The sequence below is a fragment of the Armigeres subalbatus genome, chromosome 3, assembly GCF_024139115.2.
Source record: "Armigeres subalbatus isolate Guangzhou_Male chromosome 3, GZ_Asu_2, whole genome shotgun sequence".
Lineage (NCBI taxonomy): Eukaryota > Metazoa > Arthropoda > Insecta > Diptera > Culicidae > Armigeres > Armigeres subalbatus.
In genome coordinates, this window is record NC_085141.1 from 288,592,121 (window position 1) to 288,604,315 (window position 12,195).

Genomic DNA, 12,195 nt, shown 5'->3' on the forward strand with positions numbered 1-12,195 from the left:
TCTTTATGGGGTTACTTGCAACAGTAAAATGCTTTCATTAAAATAAGAAACTGCCTGCTTTCCAGCTATTGTTCAAGCGGAATGTAAATTAATTGCAATGTTTGAAAATTCGTTTTAAACATATTGTTGCTGTTATGTTAAGTAAGTATGCTTCGAAACTACAAAAATGTCACCGGTACCCGTGCCCATAGATTCGCTTCAAAGCTGGGTCATTGGGCGGAAGGTCATTAGGCCGAATGTTCATTAGGTCGAGTGGTCATTCGGCCGAATGAGAAGTGGGAAGTTAGAAGTGGGATGTGAAGAGTGAGAATTGAGAAGTGAAAAGTGAGAGTGGAAGTAAGAAATGAGAACTGAGAAATAAAAAGTGCGACGTAAGAAATGATAAGATAGAAATAAAACATTAGAAGTAAGCAGTGAGAAGTGAGATGTGAGAAGAGAGGAGTGGGAATTTGAGAAGTGAGTTTTGAAGAGTAAGTAAATGGAAAGCGAGATGTGAGTTGTGAGAAAAAAAGGAAGTGAGAAGGGAGAAAGGAGATGATAAAACTGAGAAGTGGGAAAGGTGGAAGTGAGAAGGAAGCAAGAAGAAAAAATAAAATAATGGAAGAGAGAGGATAGAAGAAAGAAGAAGGAAGGACGAAGGAAATAGGAATAAGAAACAAGGAATACAAAAGAGGGAAGGAGGAGGAAAAAAGAAGGATCTCGTTATTTCCATTGATTTTCATTTGTTTGCATTTATTGCTGCACATTTGGTCGGGGTTCAGCCAAACCGCATCGAGCGGCTTTTCGACTGACTTGTGATATTTTGATCGTACAAGGACAACGGAAATAGTTTCATATCAATTTAAGCGTACATTTGCTGTAGTATATCCTCAGTTATGGGGTTGAGGGATATCCGATACGATTTGCGTTCAATTAAATCTGTTAAACGAAACTTTTGGCAGAAAAATCAGTAATTTTTCGTTGGCGCTTGGTGCGATTTGGCTGAACCCCGACCATTTCTGCTTTGAAGGAATTTTTTTTTTTTCGAGATTGAAATATTTTTTCCAAATTGGAGAAATACAGTGATTTAGACATAACTGCGGAACGCAATGACCGATCTTGCCAAATTTCAATAGGAAACAATGGGACCGGATACCACGTTGAATGCAACTTGCTGTGAGCAAATCGATTAAGGATAAGTATTTTTTTAAATAGTGGGTTTTTTAAGCACACACACAAACAGACATCACCTTAGTTCAGTGATACTGTCAATGAAGGCGAAAATTATCCGGAAAAGTATTTTTTTTTATTGGTCCTTTACTCAAAAAACGCATTCTAGATGTACTTGGAAGAACACCTATTCAAAGGAGCTAGACATTTAAGGCGATTTTTTTTTCGAAAAGTTTTCGTTTTGTAGTGACTTTGAATTGAATGTTTCAAAACTATGGGTGGCAAATTTATTCAACGAGTACAAGTGAGCAAAATCCTCGGAAGGAAAATTACAAGTCTCATTTTTTTATATTTACACGTCGGAAGAAAATAAAATTTAAGTTGCCTTATCAAATCGCACAGAAAATCCTTTGTTTAGCTAGATGCCAAACTAATGATAAAACAATTTTCATGAACAAAATTAATTGGTTCATTGTTTCATATACTTCCTTTAAGTTATTTCTGTAGAGTTTCGTCTAATTGATGAAATCATTATGACGCGTACGATTCATTGTTTTATCATTTTGCCACATGGTTTATAAAGCTCATAAGCGACCTTGCTAACATGCTTCCGCTACAAAGGCGAAAAAAGTCTTTGACATAGGATGCTGTCACCTTCCTACATTATCCATATGACAGTGATTGGTACAACTGCTTCTTAATCCAGTATTTTGTGACTAGCAAGTGCGCAGTACCTAGATTCCTAGTTTGTCCGGTAGCCATAAATTAATAAATCAACAGAAGAAAACAAAACTGCGTACAGGAAATCATCACCTCGTCATATGTTAGCAGATTATAAATCCGTCGCGCCGGACCATCCGGTATCACACCAAATTGCATTGCACTCGCATCCTGGCACGGCGCCCCGACTGTCTGCCTATGAAAACTGAACCCCATCCGCCGGACTAATTAAATATCGAGTTTAAAATCCTGCTCACTGCTAAATCGTCTCCGCATCGATGAACGATTACGCTAATCCCATAATCCCTGGGCCTATCAACTAACTGGTATTGATCCACTCAATAAAACGAGGATTAGCAGCGGTGAACGAAAGTTTGAGCAAACACCTCTCTCGGGACGCGATGCAAGCAAGTTCCTCTAACCATGCGATTACCCCGCGGCGAGCGCAGTGCTCGTTAATTTTTTGCACAAAGTCAGAAGTGACATGCTATACAAATTATGGACTTGCAACAACACCCGCTAATGAGCGAACCGCGCGCGCTCACGCGGGTTCAGTGTCGGTAGGCCAGCCGAAAATTTGGCCCAAGTCTCCGCGTGCAGCCAACATAAACGTTTCCCTCGTTGTTGATTAGACTGGGCCGCGTTGAAATTCGGACGGAGGTTTTGAACATCTTTATCATCAACTCAATTTAACCTATATGTGTCGATGCAGTTTTGTTCAACACATTTTATGAAAAAAAAAATAGCTGTGAGTTAAAAATTGTTGTTCGGGAATTTTAGATTTACTTAAAAATATAATTTCAATGCTATGAACCAGTCTAATGTGGATGTCAGTGCCACTCGCACTCCGCATAAAGTTTCATTAATTTAACACATATTTAATTTCGATCACCAAACCCCATAAAAACACCCTTTTCTCAGCCCAAACGCACCTCGATCGATTGGTGTCCAACACGCATAAATTCGATGTTGTCAACGCGGTGAAAATGAAATTAGCAGCCCCGATGGCCAGTCATCCAGCATTAGCAGCTCTACCCGAATCAATTCTGAGAAAGGTGTACTCCAACCGCGATAATGACGGGCGGCGGGCAGGGTCACTCGGGGTGCTGGAAGGACCCCATTAAACTTGTACCTTTTTTTCGCTTGTCCGTTTGAGGCCGACCAAACAATCGTTACGTAAGGGTCCCGGGGCGAGATACGATTGGATACATGCAGTCAATTATACAATTAAGGTCACACGCTGCTGATACTGGTACGGCGCGCTGGCGGCAGCAACATGGCAACATGCTGGCTGGTTCCCCATAAGGGGAGGAAGATGACAGTAATGAACCGGTACGGCTTGCTTGGAGGAAAATGTCCTTATCATGGCTTGTACTGTCGGTATACGGTTGGGTCAAGGATAATAATTTAGAAATGGTGTCGAATAAATCAATGTGAGTTGACGTTGAAGAATGTCTTTTTTTGTTTTGATAATATTAGACTAGAATGTTATTTTTTTCGGCATTTTGTATTTGAAAATTGTAAATATGTGTTAAATACAGCTACCAAGTAAACAAATTTAGAGCAAATCTAGTTCAAATTCCTGTTCTGCACATTATTTTCTTTTAATGCATTTATTGTCTACTCTCTCTCCTCTATCTATGTCCTCTATCTCCTTTATCCTCTATATAGTTTCTTATATTTTATTTTTCTAGTTTTCCGTAATTTAGAACGCTTTTCGAATCGAAGGTCACATTTAGGCAAAATTCAAATTAAATCTAAACCTGAACCCACAAAAAATCTATGTACTTCCATTCATATGCATAGCATACTCCCGTTCATATTATGCAATTTGAAGACAAATTTCAATTTAAAATTAAGTTCCCTCCAAAATCAAGATAACTTCCTTTGCGTGCGAGCAAAATCTATAAACATAAAAATGAATTTCTGTCTGTCTGAACCTTATAGACTCCGAAACTACTTAACCGATCTGCGTGAAAATGTGTATGCGGAGGTTTTCGGGGCCAGGGAAGGTTCTTAATATGGTTCGAAACCCCTCCCCCTTTGGAACAAATGAAACATAAATTTCTTCATAACTCGAGTATTATTCAGATAATAAATCAATTTAGGCGAAACAAAGTTCGTCGGGTCTGCTAGTATTCCATAATTGGACAGCAATTACGCCAATTCAACCATAAAGAGCGGCACCTTTTCTGACTTCTTGTTCGCAATCTTCTCATTGCAGGGTCGCGACGCCACTCCGTACCTGGAGCGGAATCGCGTGGGACGTGATGCGATCGATTCGGCCGCTGCCCTCACCGATATGGGCAAGTATCTGTTCCGAGAGCGAAGACTGCCGGTGTACGACATTGCCGTTGCCATCACGAAGTAAGTATGGGATGCAAATGCACGGTCCGAATATCCGAAACAAACCGAACCGAACGGCATAACGACGACGCACGCACCACGTACCGTACAACCTCACTGCTTAAGAAGCAGAGTAAGCGCAGAAGGGAGATTGTCTCTCCAGGAGAAGTCTGTCGTCCCGTGGACCATCCAGTAGTGGGAAGGACTCGCGTGTCTACGGAATCCCTGTCTGTCTTGAACTCTATCTTCTTCTGCTGCAGGATGACCAGACGTCTGATGCACAAGTTAGGAACAGTCTCACCACACGAAGTACACTTCGCGGCACTCGATCGGACTTGTTGGGCGACATGTTTCGCCGGACCCGCGGACGAGGGTTGAACCGTACCATTTTTCGCAAGACATGTCTGACAAAACGTGACCGCACAATGGAAACATTTGTTAGCTTAATCATCAACTTCATCATACTAACGATTCGTATTCACTACAGTTCCACAACGAATTACCGACAAATATCCGGAACCGCAGTTGGCGGTCTGCAATTGAAAATCTTATTCTGCAGTTTTTGAGATCAGAGTCATAGATTTTGCTGATTCAATTTTCTTAGGAGATTGAAGAAATTTTGAAGTTAGTGTTAATTATATTTTAGAAAATTAGGATATGATTTAAAGATTTCCAAGCTTTCAAAGATTTTAGAGCATAAAGACATTTCAAAAATTCAGAATGTTAAGTTAGTAGATTTAAAGATATGTATGAAATTCTTCAGATTCTAAACATTTCAGATATTTCAATTTGGAAAATTATGGTGATTTTCAAAGTTTGGAAGATGTTGGAGATTTTTCAGATTTTTAAATATTTTTTTTGGAGATTAAAGAACTGTTATAGATGTAATAAATTATGGCGATTTAAGATAGATTGAAAATTTCAGAGATTTTAAAAGCTTTTTAAAGTGTTTGCTATGGGAAATTCTAGAAATGTTGCAGATTCTTAAAATTTCATTTGATATTTTTAAGATTTCAGAAATTTTAGAGGTTTAACAGATTGTACGGCCAGTATAACGGATATGGCCAGGGTGTCGAGAAATTATCTAACCCTAAACATCCTAAACCGGACCGAGATTCGAACTCGCCATTGTAACCGTTCGCAAACCGTCTCGCATATGAGAGACGACCAGTCTATTGACTTGCCCGATTTTTTTGAGACAATTCCTCAGGGGAAATCCTCGAACGGTTTCTGGCTGAGAAATAAAAGCCTGAGGTGCAATCTACCAATGGAATAATGGAAACGTAAAGAGAACAGCAGGTTCCCACGGAACTGCCGACACAAAATCAACTGACTCTCAGATCTTTTAATTCAACAAATCTATTATCACGACTTCATTCGGGTACAAGTTTCCACGTACCTGCGCAGGATTTTTCGACGAAGGGTTTTTTCCAGTGGTGGACCGAAGACGAAGGCTCTTCCGGCGGTGTGCCGAAGATGTAGGTCTCTTCGGCGGGGTGCCGAAAACAATAATCTGTCCGGTGGGTCGACGATGGTTCTTCTGACGGGGTATACCCCGTTAGGCATAAGTACGTTAGGCATAAAGACGTTAGGCATAAGTACGTTAGGCATAATAGACGTTAGGCATAACGGACGTTAGGCATAATGTACGTTAGGCATAAAATGACCCAAAGAACAGCCTATGACATAAAGAAGGCAGAATTATGCCAAACGTCCATTATGCCTAACGTACATTATGCCTAACGTCCATTATGCCTAACGTACTTATGCCTAACGTCCTTATGCCTAACGTACTTATGCCTAACGTCGCGGACCCCTTCTGACCATGCTGGCGACGCAGTTGTCGTGATGGCGTCGTGGTACCGGCAGCTTGCCAGTGGGCGTTCGATGCTCCACACAATGGCGACATGAGCTTGTGTCTAAATGGCCGAACTAAAGGTGCGGAGGGAGTGGCGGCTGGACGTAAAGCTTCCGATTTTAACTTCTCGAGAGCGTCCGAAATAACCGTTCCCTCTTTCCCTTACGACCCGGCTTCACGTACCTTTCGGATTCACCGGGCGAGGACCAAAAGAAAGCTACTTATTATCGGTTCGGGTTCGGTTTAACATACGGGAACCGCGCTCTCGACACCTGACCACCAGGGGGGAGGGGGCGTAACGCCTTATCAATAGTTTTTGGCGACTGTCGACTCTACTATCTCACGAATCTCCCCTCCATTTGACTACCCCGAAAGGCGAACCTTGGCGGACGCACAAGCTCACTAAATCGGAAAACGTTATGTACTCAGCTTCGAATGGCGATATCAATTTGGCGCCTTCCCAGGTTCACGCAAATGGCTGGAAAAGAGCTATCTAGTTTCAGGAGCCATTACTGCATTCACTGAGGCAGTATAACACTTTGCTTAGCCGAGACACAAATCGTACGAAATATTTCCTCACCCGAGACAGTCGAATAGTCGGACAAATACTGATTATATTATGTTCTCGCTTCGGACTGTGAATCGTCAAGCCGACTAAACAAGTTCAATCATTATTTTGCTTAAAAAGAAAAAAACGTCCAAAGCTAATTCAATTCAAATAATCTAATAATTACAACATAAAATAAAGAAAACAAACAAATAATTCTTGACTAATAATAAAGCTTCAAATCATCTACATAATATTTTACTTAAAAGAATAAAAACGCCAAAGCAAATTCAATAAATTTATTTCAAAATATCCACCCAACGTTACACCATCTCCGGATTAGCAATCCTAAACCTTTGCTCGCAAGGCTATTGGAAACCCTGATCTTATTATCGGGATGTTATCGAGCTTTTAGTAATCTGCGTTCGATGATTTAGTAGTTTGTCAATATCGCATTCCAGAGGTTAAATTTCAAAATGTGTTGTATGGCGAACTTCTAGTGCGAAGGTTTTTCTACAACATTGCCTGACAGGTCGATGTTCAAATTCCACTATTGAAGGGGTGCCCGGTAGAATTCGTCAACTTTTTTTTAGAAAAGTCATTACTTCTATTTGTCGATCTTATTCTCCATCTCCATCTCCATGCTTCATATCCTACCTTCCCATCAACCAGCCAAATGCACTTTTCGAAAGAAAGGATCATATCTTCCCTCTCCTTAAACTGAGCAAATACTTGAATTGGAAGAAGGAATCATATCCTCTCTTGGTATTTGGCAGGAAGAGATCACATTCAGGGATTGAATCCTAAAGAGAATGAACAAGTCTCACACTTATCATTTCTGTATACATATACGAAATGTAGCGTACCGCGAGAAACCTTTTTTCGCAAGCTGTCATGACAGAGAACTGATTCGGGAGGCTATACCCCATGATAAACTTCTTTTAGAAAGCTCCAAATGCGGTGAGGAACGGCTCTGATGATGCATTTCAACTTGTTCTACACATCTGTGCAGTAACCAACACCGAATGAGCGAAAACAAAGCGAGATACACCATTTTCCTGTGAGGGCTGCCTATCCGGTTTTGTTTTTTCGCACTTGTATACAATTTTGATAAATTTGTTATCATGGCTTGTTATGATTTGGAACAGTTTTTGCCTCTCGTTTATCGATGTTCGTTATCTATTGAGAGCGATTTCTGCAAACCCTGATCACATCCCTCGCCTCAAACAAAGCAAATGCCTGAATTGAAAGAAGGAGTCATACTCTCTCTTGCCATTTGCTGGGCAAATGCGTTCATTGATGTTCCTCGTATCTCCTTTGCTTTGAAGCGAGCAAATGCGTGAATCGAAAGAAAGAGTCATATCCTGTCTTGCTTTTCGCCGGGCAATTGCATCTCCGAAAAATGGAATCATATCTCCCCTTGCCTTAAATCGAGCAAATGTCTGAATTGAAAGACGCCATCATATCCTCACTTGCCTTCTACCGAGCAAATGCATTTCTCAAAGAAGGGATCACATCTTCTTAAACTAAATCAAAAGAAGGGGTCATATCCTCTTTTGCCGGGCAAAAGCATCCTACGGAAAAATGGATCACGCATTCCTTTGCATTAAATCAAGTAAATGCCTGAATCGAAAGAAGGAGTCATATTCTCTCTTGCCATCTGCCGGGCAAATGCATTCCTTGAAAGAGGGAATCATATCTCCCCTTGCCTTAAACCGGGGAAATGGCTGGAGTCATATCTTCTTTTGCCTTTTGCCGGGCAAATGCATCCTACGAAAAAAGGGATCACATCTTCCCTTGCCTTACATCGAGTAAATGCCTGAATTGAAAGAAGGAGTCATATCCTCTCTTGCCTTCTGCCGGGCAAATGGATCCGTTGAAAGAAGGGATCATATCTCCAGTTGCCTTAAACCGAGCAAATGCCTGAATTGAATGAAGCAACCACATCTTCTTTTGCTACAAATACATCCCATGCATAGGAATCTTATCTTTCCGTGCCTTAAAGCGAGCAAATACTCGAATTGAAAGATGGAATCATATCCTCCCTTGTCTTCTGCCGCGCAAAAAAGATGGTAAGTGGAAAAGATATAAAACACAACATCTCCCCTTTGATGTAAAAGCTGCAAACGACTATATGCCAAATGACCTACCACCGATCAACTCATTTTTGTCAATGAATAACGACTATAGTCGAAGTTTTCTTTAAAGAATCTTTTAGATAAATTGCAAATTTCGACTCACAAAGATTTGCCGACATTCAGAAACAGAAGAGGCTTCGGAAACAAGTGAACGGACTATACACGTTTTAAGCATTTTTTGCTAAATAATTTCGTTATGGAGTTCGTCATTATCCTAATTAGATTTGTTTCGGTATTATTTAGATATCATTTCTAGACGTTCAAATGAAATATTCATCACACAAAAACCCGATTAAGTATTAAAATAATCGTCGACAATACAATAAAGTGTCCTCTTTATAAACTGAACATTACTTATAAATTATAGAAATTTGAAATATTCAAGGGATTTAGGAGATTTTTTAGCCTATTTTTACAAATTTTTATTATTGCTGTTTGGCTGTTGGCAAAATTTTGTTTAGTTTTAGAAGAGGTGTTTGGAAGTCCAGCGAAAGATTTGATCCCAGGACACTGGACCAGGGCCTACTTCACCGGACTGGAACACGTCCTTCAGAATGTTTTCGAGGAGGGTAAACACACTGACTTGACATCTCGACGTCCTTGAGGCCATTTGGCCTAGGCCGAAAGTTGTTGGCGAATATGTCATTTGACTAAACAAACAATTAGGTTGAAATCCCGTCTGTTCCAGTTATTTGGCCGAAATGGTCGTTTCGCAGAAATGGCCATTTGGCCGGAAAGGTCATTTGGCTGAACGAGTCATACGGGCGAGAATGTCATTCGACCGAACGGATCATATGACCGTAAATGTCGTTTGGTCGAACAATACCCGATCAGCAGTGCATAACAAAATTATAACTCAATTCTACCAAGGGTTATTGTTTAAAACAACGTGTGTTATATTTTGATAATTTATTTTTTAGTTTTATTTCCTATCAAAATTATAGCAACATTAGTTATGTATATTTATACAAAGTAATTGCCGGTGTTGAACTTAATCTAAAATTAAAAAAATACCTTAATAAGATTAAAAAAAAAACAAAGTAATTGCCTACATTTTTTGTAGATATTGGAAAAAAGCGGTGGTAACCACCTTCAGAACAACTTGAATCTATGTTCGATATTAATGGCAGGGATGCCGTTACAGTTACAGACTTTTATTAAATTGTTATGGGTATTTCGTAAGGATTTCTATAAGGTTTCCAAACGGTAATAAAATCCGAGAGGAGGTTTTAGGCTTTTAAACGGGATTCCTTTTGGTTTCCAAGCATAATCTTTTTAGAATCCCAATTCTTAGCATAGATTAGCTTGAAAAAATTTAAAAAAAAGTCCTTCCTCTGGGTTTCCGATTACATTTTTTTGGCATTGTGGAAGAATTCTCTTATATTTCTGAACGAAATTCTTTTGGGCTTCCAAAACAGAATTCTTTTGAGTTTCCGAACGGAACCTTGTTAGGCTGCTGAACGAAATTATTTTGGACTTTACTTTCAAACAAATTCCTTTTAGGCTTTCGAAAGGAATACTTTTGGAATTCCGAGTGGAGTCGAGATTTTTTTTTCTCTTTCTGTACAATGGATATCCTTTTGAGATTCTGAAGTCGAAAAAGATTCCGTTTGTAAGCCAAAAGTATTTTGTTCGAAAGCGCAAAAGGAGTTCTGTTCGGAATCTAAAAAAATTGAAAGACCCAAGGTTCTCCGTTTGTAAATCCAAAAGATATCCGCTCCGTTCTTTGGGTTTTCAAACAAATTCACTCCTTCTGCATCTCTCCCATGAACTGGAGGATTTTCAGTTAGGAAATTGCATATATATAGGTATACCTCGATTATATGGACCCTCGATTATATGGACTTCGATTATATGGACTTTTTACCTCGATTATATGGACTTTTTTTTCAGCTCAATTTTTTTCGTGTTTTGGGAGTTTGAAAAGCTGTTGAATATTCCACGTCATATTTTACATTGATTCTATATTTATTAAGGTGCACTGGGGCAAATTAGGGCCAGTATGGCATGTTTTCGAAGCTATATATGAAAGCGCATACTAAATCATATGGTCCGCTGCTTAGATTGATTAACCATTTTTACATTGCAACTTTCATTGTAATTGTGTATTTCATTCATCAACAAAATCCACGGCCACGTCCTTACAAATATGTGGGTGATCTCTGATACAAGAAAACGTGAACCGGCTCGTCAGTCTAACAGTATGGGAAGCAAGTGATGAGATGAGATTGCCGTATTGAGCTGTTAGACCTTTATTTCTTTATTTCTGCTTTTGGTGCGTGGAATTGAGTGTAGAAAAACGGATGACGCATTACCATCCAACAAATCGTTTAGCAGTATGTCCAAGAAACTGAAAGATTTTTTTTAATGACTGCTATCAGCGATCGTAATGCTCACTTATACTCACGTGCAGAAGATGCTCACTCACATAAAGAAAAAAAGGCCTGGTGAGAAATTACTATTTTTCCTCCACTGTCAATGCCGCAAAAATCTACAAAAAAAACTTTCAAAAAAAGTTATCGAATATCCCGGTATTTATGTTCGTTCAGCACAAAGCTTGCAGATTATACTGATTTTAAAAGGCAGGCAGAAAAGTTGAATATCGGGAACGTAAGTTAGCAGTTCTTAATGCTGTTTAAAGAAGATTACAAATGGTGCAGGCAGCAAGAATTATTTCAATTTAATGATGAATTTACATTGATAGGAAGGATTCAATTGCGACAATATAATCAAAAATATGCTCAGTTAAATTTTCCAATCATTATCACCGTAACCGTATTTAAATTAATTGTAAAAATCCCCATCAACCGCAACTTGTTGCAAGCGGATCGGATTAAAAGTGTCAGACAAGAGTGATTGTTTATAGGCGTTTTTTTTTTGCATATAAAGTATTTAGGCCATAACATCATTACTTCGTTTGCTAAAAGAAGTAGGCACTGTATTAAGAATTTTTAAATAAGTGTAATTTTGTGTCCACATTAAGCTTGATGAAGTCTTCATTACTTCTGTTTCTCTGTACCGTGTACCACGAGGCCATCCGAAAGATGCTCCATGACAAACCAAAATCGAGCGTGACGCCACGCAAAACCGTTTACAACGTCAAACGCGCGGATGAGCATACTTGAGATTTGTGGCTCCGCAAATTGTCACACACGACAGAGCCTACCAAATCAATGAACTGGTTAAAAAAGTCTTAATTACTAGCGTAATCTTAGAACGGTGTGCAAACTAGCGACTGAAAAACGGTTACGATCATGAAATGGGCCCAAACGTGCGGATTACACTGTAAGGCAATAAATAGATATTTTCTTATAATGCATTAAAACTATTTTCATAGTTTAAAAAACATTTTGAGAATTTTTTTTCTTTGCTTCGATTGTATGGAAAATTCGATTATATGGACTTTTTTGCATCGAAAAAGTCCATATAATCGAGGT

At 39.3% G+C, this 12,195-nt stretch overlaps 1 protein-coding gene across 1 annotated transcript in view; it reads left to right on the top strand.

Annotated features, from left to right (window-relative positions):
* The first annotated feature begins 4,083 nt into the window (after positions 1-4,083).
* The window catches only part of LOC134224750 (A disintegrin and metalloproteinase with thrombospondin motifs like), a 65,342-nt gene continuing 57,230 nt past the window's right edge, over positions 4,084-12,195 (top strand). The window contains exon 1 of the mRNA XM_062704306.1: positions 4,084-4,236. Within this exon, the coding sequence (XP_062560290.1) occupies positions 4,172-4,236 (65 nt within the window). The 5' untranslated portion in view covers positions 4,084-4,171. The remainder of the gene's footprint in view (positions 4,237-12,195) is intronic.